Source organism: Aquila chrysaetos, chromosome 7 (genome assembly GCF_900496995.4).
Source record: "Aquila chrysaetos chrysaetos chromosome 7, bAquChr1.4, whole genome shotgun sequence".
Lineage (NCBI taxonomy): Eukaryota > Metazoa > Chordata > Aves > Accipitriformes > Accipitridae > Aquila > Aquila chrysaetos.
This window is the reverse complement of record NC_044010.1, coordinates 23,353,061-23,377,601: the sequence shown is the minus strand read 5'-3', so window position 1 is coordinate 23,377,601 and position 24,541 is coordinate 23,353,061. Positions and strand designations below refer to the sequence as shown.

General features: G+C 35.9%; 1 protein-coding gene across 3 annotated transcripts in view; it reads right to left on the bottom strand.

Moving 5' to 3' along the window:
• Positions 1-1,237: 1,237 nt before the first annotated feature.
• USP25 (ubiquitin specific peptidase 25) overlaps positions 1,238-24,541 on the bottom strand; it is a 92,805-nt gene continuing 69,501 nt past the window's right edge. For 2 of the 3 annotated variants that reach the window (XM_030019966.2, XM_030019969.2), the window contains 11 exons: positions 21,905-22,133; positions 20,338-20,535; positions 18,687-18,826; positions 15,827-15,940; positions 13,866-13,961; positions 10,176-10,354; positions 9,257-9,335; positions 7,335-7,414; positions 3,190-3,313; positions 2,303-2,498; positions 1,238-1,833 (listed from right to left, as the gene is read on the bottom strand). In XM_030019966.2, the coding sequence (XP_029875826.1) occupies positions 1,661-1,833; positions 2,303-2,498; positions 3,190-3,313; positions 7,335-7,414; positions 9,257-9,335; positions 10,176-10,354; positions 13,866-13,961; positions 15,827-15,940; positions 18,687-18,826; positions 20,338-20,535; positions 21,905-22,133 (1,608 nt within the window). In that variant the 3' untranslated portion in view covers positions 1,238-1,660. The remainder of the gene's footprint in view (positions 1,834-2,302; positions 2,499-3,189; positions 3,314-7,334; positions 7,415-9,256; positions 9,336-10,175; positions 10,355-13,865; positions 13,962-15,826; positions 15,941-18,686; positions 18,827-20,337; positions 20,536-21,904; positions 22,134-24,541) is intronic. The other variant, XM_030019967.2, reaches the window with a different exon arrangement.

Here is a 24,541-nt window from a genome sequence, read left to right as displayed (position 1 = left end):
CAGACTTAAAAAAAGGCTTCTGAGGAGTATTGCACTTGTAAGAGTTCAATATTCTTTTTTTTTTAATTTGATAAAATAAATGGATAGTTTGATAAAGTATGAAGCACTCAAATATTGAAAACAGAAGAGGAAAACATCCCTAAAAAGATTTTGAATTGAAGGCCACACTCTATTCACTGTATATTGTGATCCAGTATCTCTCAAGAGTGAACTACTTTCAAGATACGTACCAAGACTGAACTCTGCCTCTTCTTGCATACGAGATGCCTACATTTATGCCCGCTACATTTCTAGGTGGTCTGAACTTAATCACTCCTTCCCTCCCTCTGTGTTCTTTTATTAGTAGGTATTTGAATAATCACCACTTAAAAGCCTGTAATGAAAAGTTGAGTGCCGCTCCAATAAAAACATACAAACAAATATTCACATATTTTACTGTTCTAACACAAAATGTTCTCTATAAAGAGCAGGAATCAAAATAGTGTCAGGTAACAGGATTACCTAAAGGACACAATAAATTTCTTTTTCCACAAAATAATTAAGCTTCTTCATTAAAACCAGACAGTATTTCAGTTCTACAAAACAAGCCCTATAGATCTTTTCTTTTACTTGCAATAGAAATTTAATTAGGACAGATAAAAGACTTCTGAGATACTTTGTTGCAACAATAGCAACCCATTTAAAGTAAGGAATTAACGTAAGGTTTTGTTTCTGGTCACTTACATGACTAAAATACCGATTAAAAAAAAAAAAGGATTAATTCTTAAGCTTCACAAATTCCACTTTTTTAAAACCTGTACTTCCTCTACTTGAATCAATTTCTAGAAAATTTTGCTCAGGGGGTATAATATATTTCTACTGAAAATACCTTTTTTTTTTTTTTTCTCTTCCTAATTTTTTTTTTAGAATAGAAGGAAGATGCCATTATTGTTTTGCTTCAAAAGCCAGTCCCTACTATCAGAATAGACTTGACATGGCCACAGACACACACAAAGTGTTCGGGTGCAGTATCATACAGATCAGTAAAGAATATACAAAAGAAACGTAGTGTATAATACTGTGACAGTTTTTCAATATATTCACATACAGTAATCTCTGACTACCTGTAACTAAACTGGCCATAAATCCTGAAAAACCTTGTCTATAAAATTGAGTAACCCATCAATATACTGTATCTCTTCTAAAAATACCCGTATTTTACACTAATATACAAGGTATCTGCTTGCAAACACAGAAGTAGCCATAAATAAAACTTTATTCTTTCATTTCATTTACAAGCTACCAAGTACCATGTATTTACACAGCACTGGACACTTAAAGTAGTTGCAGTCACAAAATGATCCAGACAGCTGTTGATAAAGTAAAGGATCTTAAGATAAAAGCAAAGTAATACTGTAACAGATAAGTGGCAAAAAGAGCAGTTTTGCCGTAATGATCAGACTTGCATGTTGCATCAATTCTGGTTGAAACGACTGAGCGCCATGCGATTCTCAGCTTTAATTGTTTGCAGTCTGGCTAAAGTTGTACAGTCATTTCTCTTTTGCAGTTATTAAAATAAAAAAGTTAAAAACTATAGCAGCAACAAGCAAACCCTGTGACAGGAAGGCAAGGTTTAAGAACTAAAAAAGTTTATACAATGTGCTTAGGAAGGTTGCAGAATTTATCTTCCATCAGCTGGAGTTCGACTGAGTGACAACATGATTCGGGCGTATCTTTCACACAGTTCATGTGTGGAGTAGGAGGGTAACTTTGGCGGGTCATTGAAACCTTTAATCTCTGTAGAACAATCTAGCAGTTTTGGCAGGAAATCTGTCAGCTTTTCTTGCAAGTTAGCTGCAAATAAAACAAGAAAAACAAACATAAGCATTTATGTCTGCATGTAGAATTCTCCTTTTTCTGCCCAACATTGACTTATTTTTTATTGGTGGGTGGGAAGAGGAGGAGTTTCACTTGGAATATTCCACTTTCTTCAGGTCTGCCAGCAATAATTAGGACATACCAATTCCTAGTAAGATGTTAATATAAATGCCCCTTCAGATGGTCTAACACCACAAATTTTTCTCCATTCAAAAAGCATGTTTCCTTTAAGGCCTAATACCCCAGTGCAATATATGGAAAAACTATTTACTTAAATGTCTACGGGATTATTCAAGACAAGGTAGCTCAAAATACATTACCAAGGCACAAAAGATAGAAGCTCAATTCAAGACATTGAAAACATCACGTTTATATATATTTAAAAAAAAAAAAAAAAAAAAAAAGGTTTGCAAGGGCCTTTTACCTTAATGAATAAATGACTTACGTTCCATTTCTTGTCCAAGATAGGAACACCAACGGTTTCTCATATCTTCCACAGCAACAATATCTTTTTCTTCCATTTCATCCACCAGTAGTAATGGCAAACACGGGACAATAAGCTCGTTCATAATGATCAGGCCATTATTTACTTCCTGATCATCTCCTGATTCAAACAGTGCTGCAGCATGTTCATTTAGTTTCTTCATAAACCACCACAAAAAAGGAAAGCCTTTAAGTATACAGCATTTCACATTCTACCATGCATCAGTTTCTGTTTCTTTTAAAGCAGCCTTCCTACAAAGCTACCTGGTAATTTGAATTAACCACAGTTGCGCTTTAACATTTACAGCAATGATGCATATACTCTATTAAACCACTTGATCTTGTGCTATTCCTCAAAGCCACTTCATTTGATACCTGCCAACTCAACCTTTGCAGCTGTTCTTTTTAAAGACTGAGGTCCTATCACCTGCTTTTGTTTTCTCAATATTTAGCAATATTGCTAAAAGTGACATAATCAAAGAAAAAAACCCTTGTTTCCTGCTGATGCCTTTTCCAATATTTGTCTCCCTATCAAACTGTGGCAATAGGGTGAGTGTGCTCACCAATACTGTCAACTGTTGTTCCTACCTAGCCTAGACATGATGGCAGTGAGCACACTATTTACTATCATAAGGATGATGATTAATTATTCAAAAAGGAAAATGGGAATAATGTTTTCCTTCTTTCTTTGGCTTTTTTTCCTGACACAAATCTAAGTATTAACTTGTTAATGAAAGGGGTTTTGGGTTGGTTTTGGTTTACGTGATGGCAACATTTTTTTACTAATTAATTTTGTTAAAGCTATGCAGCAAGTTCAACTTTTTGAAACATACTTCACCCTTCACTTACTAGCAAACATTCTCGTCTGTAGTGAGATATCAGCTCTTCATCATGCCCTCTGTATGGGCCTTTGGACAAGAGTTCTTTGTTATTCTGGTAAGCATAGATAAGGTAGAGCAAGGCTTCCATATAGCTGAAGCAAAGTAAAGAAACAACAACATTAGATGCAACATCCAGGTACCACCTGTTTTAAGCTAACTACTGTGCTCTTCACAAGATAGGTAACTTCACTTGCTTGTTTGACTATAAGTCCACCTGTCCCCACCAATCTCTTCATAATGGTGTTTTTTCTACCACACAATTTTGTCTTTTATGCACATTACAACAATTTCTTTTATTATCAGGTTATATCACTTGCACATGAAGTCTGATCCAAAGCTCACTGAAACCAATGTATATCATTTCACCCACTTCAAAAATAGCTTCGCATTATCCTTGAGTATACATGAAAACTTAAATTTTTCCTGCGTGCACTTATGTCACATTAGGTTTGATCTTCTGTTGCCATATTTATCTTGATAGTATTCTACACCTTAGCAAATAAGATTTAAAGCTGCCACCTTGTTTCTAAAAAATAAACTGTGAATTTTTAGCCTCACTATAAGTTCTTCCAAACTACTGAAGTCTAAAGTGATGGAAGCCACAACAGCATTTCAAAAGCAGAAGTGCTAACAGACTGTTGATATTTCCGTCTTTAATCTAAATGCAGAAGATAAATACAAGCTTAATTGCTAAAGGACGAGTAACAGAAGACCTAAGAACCTAACAGTTAATAATCAACAGATTCCCTTCACACACAGATTAACAATCTCCCTTTATACTGCTGCATACCATTTCCAGCAAACAATTTAAATCATTAATTATCTGACTTACAGAAACCCAGTTATGACACACAGTCACTGAAAGCAGTTCAGGCAGCTACCCTAAAAACAAGCAGTTAGAAATCTCATTTTTATTCAAACTAAAAAAATCTAGGAAAAGAAATTTCCTAATGGAGTGTTAGAGGAACAGTACATTGTGCACTTACTCACTCCTAGTGAGAACAGGAAGTCATGGTTAAACTACCAAGACCAAACCACCAAACTACTAAAAATGGCTAAAAATTGTGTGAGCACACAGAGGGCATGCCTGAAAAATACATGTCAGAATTTTCGAAAGTAGACAAACTCAAGACTTACAGTAATGCCTCCCAATGAGACAACATAAAAAGAAGGGAAAAGACTACTTGAAATAGCAATAGTTCCTTAAAGCTTTACCTTCTAATATCCCTCTTTAGAAGTGCAAGATGAAGCTCAATGCCATAATTTCAGAATCTACTGCGAAGTTATTTCTTCCACCATGAGATCTGCTCATAGTCCCTTGCAATTCTAAATATTTATTGCTTAAGTAATTAACATATTACAAGTACAGTCACTGTTCTCCACCTTTTTGTCCTCAAAATACAAAGCTGTGCTTTCATTAAAAGAAGTCCTATTACCCTCTCCTCAAGTCCATTTCTCCTGCCCATGAAAACTCTTCACATCACTGATCACCAACACAACTGACCAGACAGCAGAAAACTTAATGTAGGAGGAAAGGGGAGAAGATGATTGCAAGCAACTGGAATTGCTGGATATAAAGCCAGAGGAGCAGGACCTTCTCTCCCCTTTCATTCTTGTTCAGTTATTTGTGAAACTGCAGGTTGAAATTACAGTGACAAAACCTCAGTTGATCCAAATTAAAAACTTGTTGCTAGTAGTGGCATTATTCCCAGTCCCTATCTTCCTGCTCCCTCCCCCAGTTGTGTGACCTTTCCCTGAAACAACTGTAGTGCAATCTAACGGCAAGGCAAGCTATTTTTAATTATTATTACTGAGTGAATACTGAAACTAGGCATGAAAAAGATACATCAAACTACATCTTTAATGTTGATTTTGTGTTTGTTCAACACAGTATAACAGAGACCACCTGGATAAAGGCCAATTTTTGCCTCCATCTAGAGATTGAGTGCTGCTAGGTATCAATTAGTGTTATTAAAACTAAGAAAAGTTGGTCCACTGAGGGAGATGAGTTTCTGAAAAAAAGCCTCAAAACAGTCCTGTTAATGAATGTCATATTTCAATTATGAAAGTCTATATTTTCATAAATATTTTTAAAGTTACATTTTTATGATTTCAGTGTTAATAAGGGAACTGGAAGTGTTCATCAATTTAGTCTCTTTTTCAGAATAAAGATGGTACTACTGCCCTCTGGAGCGTACAAGACGTGAACCTCAGTAAATATCTCAGTCCTTTGGGAACCTGTAGCTGAGACATGGGTGCATAATTGCAACAGATGGCTTTAGAGGGGTCAATGGATACCCAGATCCTCACCCACCCTCTAAGCATGCTTAACTCTAGTCTTACTGTCTTTGTATGAAATACCTCTTGAAGCATTTATGAAATTGCATTTCTTGCCAAAGGGAATGAATGCTACACTTCTTTGGGTATTAGATGAGTCTGATAATACCATACTTTTTTATTTCTGACAAATATCAGAGTTTAAGACTGGTCATTACAGGCTTGTTTTCTAAATTACAAAGATGTTTGGTAACAAATGCCTCATGCTAATTCTCCAAGTTAATGTAAATAATGGAAAACTATATAAAAACCACTGTTCAGCACAAAGCAGAAACCTGTGCTTCCCTCCCTCCCCCTGGCATAATCAGAATATATTATGTTAAGAAGCAGATTAGTGAAAAAACACTGGTATTTTACAGTCAAAGGTGCCATCCTGGAGTCCCAGTGCCAAGGAACTTGAAGATCTTCCGTTCCTGCCTACATGCTTAAAGCGTGCATGAAGTCTGGGGTAACAAGGAGGGTTCCTATATACCACACCAACGCCCGAGACATTTTTGCCTCCTTAAGGGATCAAGCAGTACCAGAGTGTTTATTTTTCAAATAAGCCAGGTAATCTTCTGACCAACCTTTGTACATAAGCTGTTTAAGACTGACAAAGTATAGCACATTGCAATTTAGATTATTAATCAATGTACTGTTTATTACATGCTAGGAACCAGAAGACAAACCAAGACTACTATACAAAGACATAGCTTGTCGCAAAGACAAGCCAATTTCTATTCCAATCAATTTTCCTGGTTTGTTTGGGGCCTTTCTTTTTTGGGAGCATACAAGACAAGAAAGAGAAATATGAAGCAATTTACTACAAAACATACAGAAAAGAAATTAAGTTTGATTCCCACTATAATTCCTCTACCTACTGTGTTATAAGGGGAAAAAAAAAATAAAAAAAATCAGTGATTGACTACAGAATTGTTTTGACCATCAAAAGTTTGTATCATATGCTCAATTTTCACACCACCAGTGTCAGCCACTGGATATTTTGCAGCTAATCATTTCATTCCTTTGGCTGGGCATGGGACGAGGAGGTACTTTTGAACAATTCTGTTTCAGACTCTTCTGCAGAATGCTTTGAGGCATTTATACTGTAATCACCATCCTTGTTGCATGTAGTAGATCAGAGAATAAATTTTAGCTGTAGTGCGTTAAGTAAATAAATGTCACCAATTTTATACAGCCACAATTCCTGACTTGGTTCAAAAAGAGAAGTGAAAGAATCACCATTGCCTCATGGAGCTAAGAAGAATTAGCTACAACTACGATAGTTACGCATTATAGTTTTCCTCAAGCATGTTCTTTTTTCCTGACCTTTAAAGCCCATCACGTGTGGAATTTTGGCTCAGACAAATGCAGAAGGCAAAACTTTGCTTCTGTGGGAAGACCCAATACAGATAAGACAGGGACTTGAATAATTGTGATTGCTGATGAAAGCAGATAAATGTATGTGCATGTGGTGCCAGAGAGGAAAGATTTTTATGTCCAAGGGATATCCAGAGCACTCAAGAGTAGGAGAGAAGGAGGAACACGGGTACATGTGGAGGGTGCTCTGAAAAGAGTCCATGGCTTGATAAGAGATTGGAAATGGAGATTAAGAATAAAAGTTGCTTGAAACTTTGAGGTAAATGTACTGAAGACATTAATGGATCGAATAAATGCTTAACTTAAATGAACAACACTTTAAAACAATTCTTAATTTAAAAAAATAGCTTTACTTATCAATATTACATTTTGCCTTCAAATCGCTCTACTAAATTTGAGTTGTACACAACCACTTACCTCTTTTTTTGGAAAAACTCCAATCCTACCATAAGAAACATGGTTGTTTCCCTGAAATTTCTATAGTCTTGATGCCATCTCTGCATATAAGAAAGGGTATATAGAATTTCATCCACAAACATGAAATACAATTTTTTTTTAATTTTTTTTTTAAACTACACACTTTACTTAGCACTGAATACTCACAGTTAGTGCTAAGAACCCCTAGTAAGTTTGTATGTGTGAAAAGTCTGCCTGAATCCCCCCTCCCTCAATAAAAAGAAAGTTTCTTAAATATCTAAAATATTTCTAGATAAGATTATTTTTACCAAATGTATTACCATTTGAAAGGAACACAAAGCATCTTTGGAGAACCACAGTCAGAATTATGAGAGATCCCCTTTTTCTTCTCAAGAAGAGTTGAGAAGCTAATAGCCTTTTTTTTTCTTCCCTCACTCAGTTGTTTACTCAGAAAGTGTTAGAAAGCTTTCTCATACACTAAACATTAAGCTTAATTTTCAACGTAAGAATGACACAGAAAAAGCCCGAGCACTTTATATGGGAAGTGACAAAAAAACCAAACGCAATTCAGACTGTGGAGTTGTTTATATTGGAGCAAAACATTTATCTTACTGCATCACCATTTATACAAAGTGACTACTGGTACACTTTACAGGTAAATGCTCGAAGTGAGAAAGACACTTTTACTGCAGTTGGTTAGTAGCCAACTTTCAATTGCCCGTTAAAGATAAAATAGGGGACAGCAAACCATAATACATAGCCACTTACAGATTCAACACAAAGAGCATGAGAAAGGGTCCACGAAATACCAGCTTACTATACAGGACAAATACTGATACAATCTTTGGAGAAACCACCAGCTATCTGCCTCAGGAGCTAAAAAAGTGGCATGTATCTGCAGGGGAATAAAGACACCCCCACTCTCTCATTCTTAAAGCTAAGTCCAGAATTGTTTATTCTACCTGTGCAATGCCATTCAGCAAATGGTAAGATACTGAGCCTTGCACAGCCTAAAAAATGCAACAGAAATCCCACTATGAGCATCCCTACCCCTCACAGGGTAGGGAGGGCACATTGTAATGTACTAGCATCTACTGTAGGTCCTGAAATCAGTAACGAGAAATGACAAGTAAATATTTTTCATTTGGTTTGTTGAGGGATAGATTACTCCCATAGTCCTCCTGACCAAGCTGTTCGGACCTAATAGCACAACAATGAGATATAAGTGGTGCACTGGAATCTGCCTAGGACAAATATCCACTGTTAAGAGGCCTTAATGAAGAGTATTATGGAGAGTTGAAACTGATGCTGTAAGACCAGCTACAGACTTAGCTTTAAATATGACATGAATTATTTTGGCAAATGTTAGTCACTATGATTTATTATCCGAGATATGCTTTTTTTTCTTTCCAAGTTTTTCTAAATAGCACAGGAGGAAAAATTAAATGCATAAACTGGTTATGTATGGTCTCAGCAAACAAAAGAATCTGGTGCTTGTAAAAAAATGGGAATGGCTGCAGATACAGATAGAGGAAAAGCACAAATGTGACTGCATGTGACCTGGTTCTCAAAATGCTGGGCTTAGACCACTCTCACTCCTTCACTACTAACTGTTTCTGACTAGAGAGAAAGCCAGTTGGCTCGTACGGTGATAAATTATTAGTGACGTCGAGACACATTAAGTAGTAAAGGATAGACTCAAACTTGACATTTATTTATGGCTCAAGTCATTGGAATTACAGATGTGGAAAAAAACAGCTTTAGATCAACTGATCAGAACAGCCTTCCTACAAATAAACAGTCTTTCAACAACCAGTTTTAACTTCTCAGTCTAAGACAAGAAGAAATTTATGTAGATAAAATTCAGCTTAATGATAACTATTTCACATTACAATTTAATGCAAAGCATAAAAAACACTGACCTCGTATTCCTCCATGTTTACTTCATCTGGCTTTATCATTTCAAGTTTAGCTTGAGCAACCTTCATTATGTTACGGCACCTTACAAAAAGCAACAAGAAATCATGGAATATTACTGGAAATTTGCAAAGGATATTATTCATACAAAGATAGCAGCCTCAAACAGTATAAGCTACAGCCTTATGCAAAACAGCATGAAAACACAGTGGAAAATGTGCTTTTTTTTATGCATGGCATAACCAGCAGGAGAGGGCATACTTTTGAAGTACGTGTGATGGGGGCCTGTTCTATTTAAGAATTACTCCTTTTTTTATTTTGCTAGATTGCCACATTGCTTAGTCTTTCTTTTTAATTTAAAGTTCAGATGGCTTGAAACTGCCCAATATTTACTTTGCAAAAGTAACATTAGAGGATTATTCACTACACAGAAATCAGACTAACGTTCTTTACCTTCCAATTTATTTATTTATTTAAATAAGTAAATATATGGAGTTTTGAGTGGAAAAGAGATAACTTACTTGAAAGCAAGACAATGTCTATCTAGCTTGCAAGGTTTTGCTGTCTACTGCTGGCTTTCAGGGCAGTGAAGAAATACAAATTACACAGCCTTACACAGTGTTTTGAAAGCAGGTACAGAAACCTATGTGCAAAATTATGAACAACACTGAGCATTTCTGCTTATTTCATACCAATAGAAACCCAAGTTCTTGTTTACTCTTTATAGAGATTTTTATAAAGAATTTTTTTTTTTTTTTTTTTTTTTTTTACAAAATATACTTGCAAGCTATTAACTAGAAGGTGAAGCCAAGCAAACACATTAGCCTTCCCTCTATTACACGCACAATCTGAAAATGAAGGGGCATCTCCACACATCAGAGAACATTCATGAGCACAGGAAATGAGACATGCAGATGTTATTACCTTTCATCAAAGCTAAGATTGTGATCTCCAAACTGTTCCAATAATGTTCTCTCAATTATCTTCTTTGGTGCCTGGTTTTGGATGAAGTAAACAATTGCATGACGCAAACGGTAATCACATTCAGGTGGTGGATCTTCCTGGGCTAATTTTAGCAAACGCGTGTATTCCAATTTAATTGCCTAAATAATTTAAAAAATATACATTATTCTTTCTGGCTTTTAACTCTTAAATGTCACAGATACTAACAGGATAATTCATGTCCCATGGACTTTTGTCTACAAAGTAATTTTTTAACAATTCCATAGTCCACCCTTCTAACAAGTCTGAACAATGTTTAAAAAAGAAAAACAAAAACAAAAAAAACCACAAAAAAACCCAGACAAATGGTAAAGTTGTTCCTGCCTCTCCCCAACTAAGCCTGCCAAAATCCCAGGAGGACCTTTACTTCAAAAGCAGCTCCAGTCCTGTGCTACATCTCCCTGAGACAAGGTTTATCCAATCCCTAGAGGCTTCTTTAAGCATTTACAGTCCAAAAGCAATATAAGATTTCAGACACTCTACTTAAAGGAATCTTCTAAAATCATATAAGTTAAAAAAGGCACCTCTAATACATCATTAAAATGTAAATACATGAATAAAACAAATTCTACAGAAAGTTTCATGAACACTAAGTGAAAATGGAAAATGTTTTTCAACAAAAATAAAATTGTAGTGTTTCTAAAGAAAATAATACTTCTATATAAATAGTGTTAGTCTCCTATAGGGCAGGACAGAGTCCTCACTGAATATTTTAGATCGGCTTTAGAGGTCATCAGAAGCATTTACTCTTCCAGCTTTGCCAGCACATTAGATTTTAACGAACATCATCTGTTATGTTCATTAGATTTTATTCACTGAAACTATACACCATGAACATGAGCAACAAGAAAAATAATTAGAAAAATGATGACAAATGTTAATATGTTCCATAATTTATCTCTCAAAATAGGGAGATGATCAGATTGTTTGCTAACACTAAATGCCGACTTGAAACAAATGACTTAATACAGTAGCTTCACACATTAGCAATGTTTCAATACAACATATGCACAAAATAAAGCTCCAAAGCAGGCAGCAAAATAGCCTGTTCAATATTTCAAATTCCTTTAAGTTGAAATACCTGGCAGTAGCAGGCAACTTCTTGATGTTTAACTATCAGAAATTTGGGTTCCCATCCTCTACTAATACACATTTTATTTCAGGACTAAACACGTGGGTAGGACACTATTCAGACAGGCTTAAACACAGAGCATGTGGAGAACTTTTAAAACTTAAGAGAAAGTTCTGCATCAGTATTTTTAAATACTAATCATATGCACTATCATTAAAAAGGAAGTTTGGGAAAACCGATTATAAATATCAAAAGCCACAGACAGAGTTTCTACTATCTTACATCAGAATAAGTTCTACCATTAGAAACCCAACATGGATAACTATGCAGTTAAACCCTGTTTATTGGGGTAGGCCAGAAACAAAAAGCAATTGCTATTAGACATGTAATTTTTCAGAGAATTACTTAGAAGTAGGAAAAAAATGCAACACAAAATCTGTATTTTATATACATATTTAAACAAAATAAAATGGTATACTATAGATTCAGAAATCCTATGTACAATGAAAAAATAACACTATTTCTTTACACAGAATACAGGAAAAAGGGACAGTAGAAAAAAGTATTACGTGCTTCCATTTTCTCACTGAAAACGTTATATAAAGATCTGAAGGCCAACATTCTGCAAGGAACTGTCTACAAAGTTTAAAGAAGGATGATTGGAAGAGGTCATTGATCAAGAAATATCTTAATAGGTTTGTATTAGTCACGTCTCAAGCCTGAGATCTAAAGGGGGAGTGAAACCTTTGCAGTAACAATGACCCACATCAAATAGGTTTTAGCTGGGTTACACTAAAACAAAATCATCACAGAGAAAACCCACAATTTTCTGTAAACAGTCATTTCATAAAAAACAGACATGAAGAAATTCAGAGTATGACAGTATTAAATAATATCATAGAAGCTTTTACAATAAGTTTATGGAGTAACATGAGATTTCATCTGATATGTTTCAAAATACAAATTTTGTTACTAAACAGGACCGCTTCATCTGTATGTGTTCATACTAATGTATTCCTCAAAAATGAGGCATGTTCCACTTCTTCCAAGTTATTGCAAACATGATTCAACAGAAAATGAGTAACGAAACTTTTCTACTCTCCAACAACTTTGGATGAGAAAATGTTCTGACACTAAGACAAATTCTGTCCCTCGTGAAAATGTTTAAGCATTCAAAATTAAAGACCAAAGAACATTTCAACTGAGCATTGTTTTGGTAACTCTGAAGCACTAAGTACAGTTTTATTCTGAACTGCATTTCTGTTTTAAAATTATCAAAACACCCTGCATATTAAAAGAATAATTAGGTGTAATTAAACTTTCTGGTAAAGAGTTTGATTTGATCAAATTAGGATTTTTTTCCAACTTAAAAAAAAAATAAAAGAGATTGACATCTTTTCATTAAGTAAGAAATTTGAAAAAAAAAAAAACAAAACAAAAAAAAAACAAAACAAAAAACCCCAAAACCCAAAACCAAAACACTCCAGCACTAAATCCCAAACCAAATCTATTTCACTAAACAGAGGCTATGGCAGGTGTCTCTCCATTCCCTGAGTGCAGGCATGGCTAACAGAGACAGCCCTTGCAAACAAGTGTTATGGTCATAACACTTCTCTAAGTATCCATTACAAAAACCCACACAAACAGACAAACAAACCAAGCCATAAGACTTCAGTTTCCTTACTAAGGGGTTGGAGAATTTTTTGGTGGTGGAGTTTAGTTTGGTTTTTGTTTGGCTGTTGTTTGTTTGGGATTTTTTTGTTTCTTTTGGTTTTTACAATTTCTTCTAGTGCACCTACACCATAACAATTAAGAAAAAAAAACAGACTGCTACTCAACAACAAAGAAACTTCTTCCCCCTCTCCAGATCACATTTGAAAGGATTTTACCTCATGTCAAAGTAATTCCCTTTCTAATACCCTGAAAATTCAAAAGATCATGAGCTAAAAATGCTCAGAAGTTTGTGTATTTAAGACAACTAACACATTTTAAATCTAGTATCATTTTGAAACCACAAAAAGCCTAATGTCTAATTCCCAGTGACAAAACACTACATAAATAGATAGCATTGACATCCATGCAGTTACACAAAAGAAAGTAATTTAGATTTACTAAAAATCTTTTAAGGAGTACAAAACAAGAACATCTCTTTGAAATAAACAAATGACTAAAGACTGATGTCCCTGGGTGAAAATGATGTCCTAAAAAGTCTAGCGAAGGCATGTTTTTTGTTACTAAGAGGGGAAAAAAACCAAAACCATATTCTTATTGAATATCTAGGTTTCATGTTACTTGCTACTATTATTAGAAAGCTAAAATGCAGAAAGGTATATAAAGCTACTGATATCAAGGCAGTGAACGCTGAATCAACAGGGAAATAGCTGTCTTTTTCAAGGAAGAAATTTCTAAATGGAGGACTGATATCTTAGAAGAGTATGTATAAACACTGGAACAGTCTTAATATGCATCAAAGCGTGGAGGAAGAAGGCATATCTAACAAGAAAAGTCAGAGGAGAAAAAGTTGAAAATGTTAGTTGTACCTTAAAGAACCCTGCTTCTGGCCCACACCTGTCATAAACACTCCTGGCTTTACCTATAGCCATGATAATACCTTGCATGTTCGGGGTCAGCATGACCTGCCACAAGGGATTTAAGGTAAAAGTTTTGAATGAGTAATATTTTAATGACCAAATTCAATATGCTTTTAGTCTCATGCAAGATAAAACGCAACTTAATGCATGCATACATTGAAATGACACATTTCATTACAGATCTGGTGTGCATATTCTGCAAATCAGTCATGGCATGTGTATATATTTTTACTGTAACAACATATGATTAAAGGAAGCTTACAAAAAAAATTGAAGAACTGTGTCAAATACAATTTAAAAGTTACATGGTCAAAACTTCCCAGGAAAGGAACATGCATTGTTCAGCATTAGTATCCATCAGAAGCTTCATACTGAATGAGTGCTACCCATGGCCACCAAAGGATTTAAAAAAACGTTTTAACTAGAAAAATCACCCAATCACACTTCATATATACTATACTAAAAACATAGTAAACTACACTGCCTGTATTTTATGCATATTTCAACATCAAAATGAGGGACCCATTGCTGCAAATGCAATTGGTCCCTGAAGCATTTGCAGACAAATTCTTAAAAATCAAACCCAAAACATTTAACAAACACCAAGCCAAACATAAGACACACATCTCACAGCTACTCACATCAGTTATAGACAAACAATTTGATACATCTAGGTTACTCAGAAAGGCCTTTCCCCTTTGTTATCTGTGAGCAAAGAAAAATACTCCCTTCTCTCCCTGCCGAAGGTATAGCTGGCACAGCAACTGGCACAGCAACCAAAGATGAAGAACCCCACGCTCTCCGGAAGAGTTTCCCACACGTAAGAACAACATTAAAAAAAAGTGAATACACTTACAAAAGGAACAAGGAAATAGGGAAGAAAGTTATCATCCTCTAGAAAGACAATGGCATGGGGACAACAGTGGGGAAAAAAGAGAAAAAAAACAACAAAAAAGCAGGTCATTCGGCTAAATCCTCCTGTCGTTAAAGGTGGAGACTACACATCTGTGAGAAGCCAAACTCAGTGTGACAATGTCGATTAATTCATTTTATTCCCCACCCCATACTTCCAGTTACAACTGATCACAATGACAAGGCAGAATACCTGAAATATCCATTTGTCTAGGGAAGCAAAAGTCCCCATAGACCACCAAGAACACATGCTCAGATGCCTGAGAATATGGGGTGCACCAACGCTATGCCCAACCAAAACAAACACGGAATAAGCAGTGTCAAGGCAGGACAGTTTGATGACCTGGCAGTGTTGCTTTCTGCTGCTAAAATAGGGCAGCAGAATATAACATCTCTCAGGATAACATGGGCCTCTCATCTGTTCCTCAAGTAGTACCAGGTACACGCACCACCCTGAGTCTGAAGTGGGAAAAAAGGAATTAGTTTTTTTTTTTTTTTTTCTCCTTTTTTTCCTAAAGTTTTGGCAGAGTCAGCTCCACCAGCCATATCAGTTTCAGGTTATTTCCATGGATAATTTAATCCTTAAAGTCTCAAAAGCTTAACCTTGGCAAATAAGGGATCAGACTTGAACATTAGCTTTATTGGACTGACAAGAAAGCACAAACATTGAGAACATCACTCACTACCCTGTCACTTTTTAAATAATGTAGTAGCCCACAGTTTATCACCAGCATTTCAAAGGCTATCTGGCCTAACACAAACATTCAACTTCCACAACTAAAAAGACAGATATACCTCCAGTGTAAATGGTACCATGCAAAGCATGCCCAATTAGAGTAGCTAGTGCTTTCCTTTCATTACAAATTAAGACATTGTTAAGGTTACAAATTGCTAAGCATTTAGTCTTGCAGAAGTCTGTTAGGTGTCACGATGTGCAAACATGCCAAAAATTGAAAGCACCGAGGAGGAGCGGTGCACACAACTGCAATCAAATGTACCTCATCGTCATAACCCCCCTCCTCCGACTCAATCACAAAAGTCCCTACATCAGGAATCGCCACCTCTACAACTCGCTGGTTAGGAGCTGGTTGAGCTGGGGCATTATCAGAGCTCTGCAGAAGAAAACCATTATCAGTATGTATGTGGGGAAAAAAAAATATAATCAGAAAATAAAGAAAATTACAGAGACGCAAACTGACAGGCTGATCAAGTAAAATGATGTGCTGAAGTTCTGAAAAAAATTATAGATATCATTTATATTCTCTAATTACTTAGTTTCTTAATTTTTTAAACAGTACATTTTAAAATTAAGCCATAATTACTAAAAAGATTTCATTTGTTCTTTATTCACTAATTACACCTTTACAGGTTAGCATGCCAGTATTGCAACCCTAACATCCATTATAATTTTAGGCAGTTGTTAAAGTATAAGTCTGTGAACTACCAGTTCTTTTCATACATTTCACCAAAAAATTAGTAAATATATCTGAAGTATCTGATGAATTCATACTAAGGGATGGCAAACAATCCAAAGGCTAACATTTCCTGATGCTCTGGGGAAAAAAAAAATACAAAGAAGCCTCTAGCAATCAAGATATTTGAAAGAATATTTAAAGGTGCATTACATTCAAAAGGTTTATTTATTTAGAAGAGTAATTAGACAGAAAATCAGGGGAAGATTATGCTAGTAACTGGAATTCTTGCTATGTTAAAGTAAGTTTTAAACAACAACAGAGAGAAATCTCAGCTCCTAGGGTCTATCATTGTATAATAGCCAGTTTACAACATTTGAAGAACTTAAACCTTGACTCTAATCTAAGCAACCACTGAGTGCCACGCTACTTGTTCTGCAACTATTACCATAGTCTAATTTTTTAACTAAGACTCCAGAAACATACATAGTATCTATTTACACCCAGTACTGTATAAATACAAAGGAAGACTTGTAATCAGAGGGCAGAAAAAAGGACAAAAGGGCAGAAAATGGACACAAATGATCACGTGGTGACTAACCTACAATCCTGTTTGTTTCATGTTCTGATATTGGCTTTCCTTCTTTTAAAATGGACAAACAAAAAGTGGAGGAAAGGAATATATGCCTGCATGTCAGAATGCATATGCAAGTAGAATAATTAAAAAGCGTGCTGATATACTGAGATGGGAAGCACAATTCTGCTTAAGTTAAATTTGGGTATACAGAGAGCAGCTTTTAAACATTAACAAAGTACCTTCAGACTAGCTAGAAATTGGCTTTAGATTCTAACAGCTGAAATACATTTGTTTCTAAATAAAAGAGTTTACATGGTTTGGGGTTTTTTGGTTTTATTTTTAAAGAGCCATCCACCTTGTTGCAGAACAATGCAGTGAAAATACTGGAATAAGACAACCTGCATCTGCCTTATTAAGCCTATCATGATGTTCCCCATGTGGTTCCTCAACCACAGTCTTGTGAAGTCCTAAGGCTGATTGACATGCAAAGTGTCCTTAGCCTAAACTAAAATACTTGATCCATGGAATCAAGTCTGTAAGATTCTTCCACATCCCACCAGGATGGATGGCCACAGACCCTAGAAAGAGGACAGTAACATGCAAGACATTTTATCATGGGTTTGCTATCTTCATAGCTACCCCTTCAGCTGGAAGTAACTTGTATTACACAGGCTCCCCCTAAGCTGTTCTGTGTTCTGAGAACTCAAAAGATATGCAGTAGCCTAAAGCATTAGTAGTAGAGCATCTTTTCATCCAGGGTTAGATTAGTTTGCCTGTTGGCTTTGATTTCAGTTTAGCAGAGAAGGCATGCTTCTCTGCTCTCCCGACACCACAGGACAGAGGGATGGAAAACACATCAGATGTAGGAGTCAAGTTGTAAAGCCTTTGAAAATGATGTGACAAGGACCTTCCTGTTGGCCCTGAAGATACCTGGGGCTAGACTGCTTTTGTTTAATAAGGATTCATACCTGAACTTGGGAAGCATGCTTCAAATTTTGCACATATCTAAATTGTTCGTATCTCTAGTGGTTACTAGGGGTGCCTAAGGAAGCTATACTGTACATTTCGTATGTTTTATCCTTACAGATATGGCTCCCAGACAGATGCATACATTGCTTTAAAGGCACTTGCTCTTGTAGCCAATATCTTGGTCATTTATCCATATACTTATAGGGAAGCAAAAAAAATACTTGCTGAAAGAAAAAACTGTTAAATATTAGTTTCATTAATAACTCATGAAGTAGTTAATTTCAAATTCCTCTTAGTATTTGTTGTATGAAGTGAAAACAGAATCACCCAACACTAATTCTTATAACCATTTTAAGATAATATATATAACATCTGATGAATCACAAAAAATAATTTTCATGAAGTTGTGAATTTGCATTGAAGCTACAGGATACTATTGAATACCCCCTTATTTTTGAAAGCTACTTTAACTTCCATAGGTCTTTCAAGGGAACTCAATTATAATCTTACATTTCTCAGACAAAAACCTCAATGTTTAAAGCAGTATTTTTCAAGTCCTTTACATGGAATCTCAATTTTTACTCCTCAAAAATAAATGGAACCATCTAACATTTTAAAAAGATGGTGGGCACAAACACATGATTATTATTTGAACAATATGCTGTAATTTTGACAAGTACTTTAATCACATAGAGGACATCTATTTTAGTATTTTTCTTCTACTACACCCATTACTGTAGTACACACTTTCTGGACGGACTTCAGTGTTGGACAGTCCCTGAAGAAACAGCAATTTTCAGTTCAAAGTTTCCACACACAACCCTGTTTATCAGCTATTATATCATTTCCACTAGCAAGATAAAAGCAAAAGTAGTATTTCAAGCTTCAAAATGTCCTTACCGTATCCATTATAGCTTCTGGACCTCTATCTTCTTGTTCAGCTAAAGCTTTATTGATTGCTTGTACAGAATCTTCTTTTAAGTGCTTTGAAATATCAGTTCTTGATGGCTGCTCTAAATATTCTGGTTCTCCTGCTTGAACTTAGTGACAGAAATAAGATAACAATTTTGTGTGTTAACATAAGCACGAATTTTGAATTGATTAGTTTTATTTGGATCACTGTCTCACAGATAAGCTAAACCCACACAGAAAATGCTGGGTAGGTCCCACTGTTCACAAATACAACTTTATACCAGTCTGTGTCTCAGGTAATTTTGAACACTTTCATATAAATGGACCCATGATTTTTTATTAGGAACAACAGACCTGTCCTGTCTATAGACCCATTAAGGCTCTTGAGTGAGGGGTGTTCAATCAATCATACAGGGGATGACTGAGAACAAAGATGAGATTCTACTTGGACCTTCTGTGGGTTACAGACCCAATATATGGAATGACCTACAGCCACTTGAGTGCCAGATGTATTTTTACTTTGCAAAATAATCAACACATTATATTCTTCTGACTTAAAGAAAAATCTCAAAGTCTCCCCCACCTAAGGGCAATAAAAGTGATTAGCACAAACAGTATCTTACATTCCTTACATGATGAAAGCAAATATTGGAAGACAAATAAAACATTCATTTAGTATTTTCCATTACTAACAAAAAAACTAAAACCAGTCTCAAAGTGTTCGCGAAGTCAAAACATATAAAAGATGAAGTCACTGTCCACAGAGTTTACAAAAAGAGAAAAGTCATTAAGTCACTGCACTTTTTACATGCAGTTTGTAGTCATAGACAGTTATGAGAAATATATGCTCAATCTTAATGACAAATACAGCAATGAGAACATCTGGACAGCAGTCTCACTACACAAATCCATCATGTCATTTTTCACATAATGTACATACAGCCTTCTGCAATGGAGCAAAAGGTGAATGTAACTTAAAACCTGACAGGTTCTTCTGTGTCAAAGCAGGCATGCGTTTTATAGTCAAACTGCCAGTGGTCTTTATAAGGTAGGTTCCTAACAGCATTGGCCTCACTGTTGTTCAGAGCCTTTTCCACAGTTTTAACACCCTCAGTTTTACATAGTAATTTCTTAAGTGTGCCCTACTATTGCTAACTCTATTCAATACATCGCACAAAATAAATTATTCTTCTCTTCAGATCTAAATTCTGTCCTAATTTAAAATAAGGTAGGTCTTCTACTCAACTACTCTGAAAAGAAGAATATACATCACTTATGGACTAATAAATTCTCATAACAGACTGGTGAGACCTGTTTATAATTACCTATCTTAAAAGGTCAAAGTTTCCATGGGGGGAAAAAAAAAATAAATTAGTAAAAGCTAAGCACAACTGGGAGGGAAAAGGCAGAAGAACCACAAATAATTTTTTTCTTTAAAGAAAAAATAAAATGAAAAATAATAAAAAAAAAAAAAACCCCAGGCTAAACTTCAAGTACAGTTACCTTGGTCAAGTAAATGGTTATAATTCAAGGTTACACAAATTAACTTTTTCTTCCTTTCTTAAGCTGCAAAAAAATACATATAAAATGCAGTGACTTTTGGTTCTACTCCTTTTACAAACAGGTAGTAGCAGCTAACCTGGAGCAGGTGAGGGTGCTGGTGCCCTGGGTATCTGAGATAACAACTTCTCCTGCTGTGCCTTCTGAGCAAGTTCTGCATCCCATTCTTCAAGTTCTTTTTCAAAACGTTTATTGTCTTCCTTGACATAATCCCTTAGATCAGAAGGTAGCGTGTCCATTCCAACAAGGATCTGTCCTGTTTCTTTGTTAAACTCCTCTGCAGTAACATGAAATATAAATTTCAGAAAAAGAAAGAATAGGGGAAAAGAAAGCATGTTCAACAAGTTTCCTCAAGTCAATTACTGGAAACGTACAGTACAGCACCAAAACCCCCCAACTATGTTACTTTTAACTGGTTTTATTATCTGTCAGGCACTCCTCTTCTACTGAGATGTATGGCTACTGCTCTTACTATCTTTGGATTATACATTTTTTGGACACCATTGCCATTTTGAAAGATGAGCCTTTTGGGCCATGAGCACCCTATGATTGTGAACATCCAGAAAAGAAGTCACAAAAACACAACCAGAGCTTGATTGCATTACTGCCACACAGAGCTGGCCACAACTCAACTTCCCAGCAGAAAAGGGGAAGGAGAGTGAGCCTACAGTGATTTGGAAAGTCAACTGAGAAGAACACCACCTACATTGAGTAACCTTCCTTTTTGCTTTGAGAATGGTCTCTGCAAGAGTATCCTAGATACTAGAGGATCAATCATCTGTAATTGTCCCCCAGCAAGCAGGCCTGAGACTTAGAGTGGCACAGCCACCCTACGGGGCCCATAAACCCAATGGCTGCAAGTCTACTACTAATCTGGCAATGTAGAAGTGTCAAGGTTAATATCGGTTCTTATTTAAAAACTGAACAAATGTGCACTCTAGCTTTATGCCCTATGAAAAGGCAGGAACATGAAAATTTTCTACCACCTGTTACTAAATCTCTGGCCATTTTCACAGTCAGCTCCCTAGCCGTCATTATCAGGCCTCACAAAACTCCTGCTAAGGGATCTTTGCCCTCTCTCCAAACACTTCCGTATAAGCCTTATAGTTACGTACTACTACATTGTGAAAAAAAATTCCTGATCCATGTATTACTTTGGTTTAATGTGTGATTGGTAGGGCTAAGGTATTCATATTTCAATATACTGCATAAAACTTCAAGTTTCTATGCTCCAGTGAAGTTCAGAATTCTGAAGCTTATGAAAAAAAGAGTTACATGAGGATTCTAACGTTAAGAGGCTCATTTCTGTATTCCCATATTTCTGTTCTAATGTTCAGTAACATAATTATTATCTCCAAAATTCTGAACTTGCGATCACTTGGCTAAAATGTTTACAAATTAGCAAACTTAGTTTATTTTGCTCTCTTAATAATGCTGAAACACTGGCATTATCTTTATTAACCTAAAAGTTGAAGAGCAATTGTTCCACCTACAAAACCAATCTGACTGACAGTTATGAGCATAAATAGAACTTTGAATAATTATTAAAACCATTTCAAAAATCTGGAAATACATCTGAAAGAAGCTCACTTTATCAGTATATTCTGCTGTTCTACATCATGCAGAAAACATACCCATAACATTACCTTGTATCAAGTATTGTTCCTTATCATTGATATACATTAAACAGTATGCACTGGCATTCCTGTAACCACCAAAAGAGTCCCGTTCCAACTCTTCCCAAGTTGACTTTGTCACAGAAATATCATTGTATTTCATCCATCTGTTCTGGTGGTGGTCATAAATATATGCCCAGTAGTGTCCTGCATTAGCTTGACCTTCATGAACTAGCACAGCATGCAACCTATAAGGAACCTTAAAAAAAACAAAACCAAAACAAAACAAAAAAACCAAAATGTCAAACTCTCCTTGCCAGCATTTAGCTCCTACTATCTGCCAGCAATAATAGCTACATTAAATAAAAGTAACAAAAATAAAGTTAAACAGGATCAAAACAGGACATGGAGGGGGGGGGGTAAAACTAGCAACCCACTAAGCAAAAGAACTTTGAACTATTTTACTTACCAGTACTAGTTACAAGAGATCTTAAAAACATTAGTGAGTTTATAGCATAAATGTCTACTCTGCTGTCTTTCCTGCCAGCCATCCTCTTTTCTTAATTCCTTAATATTCCTACTTTCCTTGTCTCTACAAAACACCTTCAAATATGTCAGCCTTTAGTGTCTAAGATTTGCTCCAGTTCTGACCTGGTAAACTTGCCCTGAAGTCTGGAAAGGCATATGCAAATTGAAGGTAATAAACTCTGTGCTTTCTATGTGCCAGTAAGAGACTTTATTTAAAGGAATATCTGGGAGTTGAATATTTCCATTACCCAAAGGTAAAATTCTTCCAGTAGAATAGGAATACAATTGTTTTCCAGTATTTTAAACACATCAGTAAAAGCATTGCTAAAAGAAGCATGGAACACATGAAGAGGTCCTCTCTTCCTCCTGAGGCAGAGAAGGAAGATAATTGGTTTCTAGGATCAATGTAAACAGTATCCCAGGTTACGTATGTTCACTGACGAGTAAGTAGAATGGAAAACTTAGTTTCTACATAAATAGTTGGAAATCCTAAGGGGAGAGAGAGAGAAGCAGAATGAATGAGCCCTTCCTTACTTAGAAGTCTTTTAAAAGCATCTTGGTGATCAGCTCATTTTAACCTGCTGAAACAGCAAATGCAACATAAAAGGGAAAACTGATCTTCCCTGCCATGCACAGTATGCCTGAATGACAACAGCTCAGCTAGGATGAAAAACCTGAAACCATCTTTTACTGGTGTCACAGTCTGGACTGTAGATAAATGGTCTATTTAACAGAAGGTGTACTAAATATTTTTTGCAAATATCATTTGAGCACCACAACAATCAGTAACCATAAATATATATGTAACTATGACTTGAGAAACTCCTTGAAATTATTTTTAACCTGATTGTTCTCTTCCAGGCTATATGCAAGTGCTGGAGATTTATTCAACCCCGCTTGAACTGAAAAGCTCACTGACTGCACAGCAGCTGGAATCAAACAGTCTGTCATCACAGAGACAAAACTGCACTGTAAATCTCCCAAACACAAGAAGTATACACAGAAGAAATCCTAACTCCTCCTTAAATCTGAATGCTCTGGGCTTTTTAACATCTGTTATCAAAACAATGTGAAAGCCTTCTTAAAATGATTGCAAGCCCATGCATATTCACAGAAATATATGCAGATCCTGATTAAAAAAAAAAAAAAAAAAAAAAAAAAAAAAAAAAAAAAGGTAAGTGAAGCCTCTTTAGACTTCAACAATAAAATCTCCTCACCCTAAATTAGGGCATTAAAATCCCAGGTGAATCTAAATCATTTTACCTAAAACCATGCTAAGTGGGTCAGCTTGAGGGCCCCTACCCTTTCCTCCAGCTCTGGAGAACCAGCTGTCAGTCATCCATGCTGAGTTTCCAGGAAGGTTCCCCACAGAGGTCTGTGACTGGGGGACAGGCGAGCTCAGTGCTGACAGGCATCTCTTGCAATAAGCCATTCTATCAACAGTAATTAACAGTACAGGGCAACACAACAAGTAAATAGTTGGCATTAAACCTCTTAGCTTACACTTACTACTCATGAAACAGAAATGGAGCTTCACTGGCCTCGTCACATGTAGCTACAGAACAGATATATCAAAGCTGATATATCAAAGATGAATTCTCATAGGAAAAACAGGTGCGTCACACTTCCCCACAGCAAGTTCACAGAAGGAGGGAAATAATCAAATAAGCAGCTGATGAAATCTATTCATTCAGGAGGATGAGACAAAATAAGAATTTCGGGAATATATTTCATATGACAACTGTGGTTTCCTTAGAATCAAAGAGGACACAAGGAGAAGATGAAGAGCTTCTTAAATAGTTCATACAAACACTAGGAAATATCCTGCAAATATAACATGTTTTCCTTAAAAAAAAAAATCTAGTTTTATGTACCCAGACCTTATCAACTCACAAGAGAAAAGCTTTCAGTCCTACAATTGTATCATTCAGAGGAAAACATCAATACTGTGAAACTGCTTCCAGAGACTGGGGCAACACTAATCCAATTGCCCAGATGCAGACAGAGGTAAGCAGGGCAAAGCAGACAGCTATGTGCACCTGCCTCCTTCCTATTGGGCCAAAACACCTATAGGGACAAAACCAGCTGAGCTGCAGAAGGGCAGCCTTCACTTCCACTGTGATTTCAGATGGGTTCAGT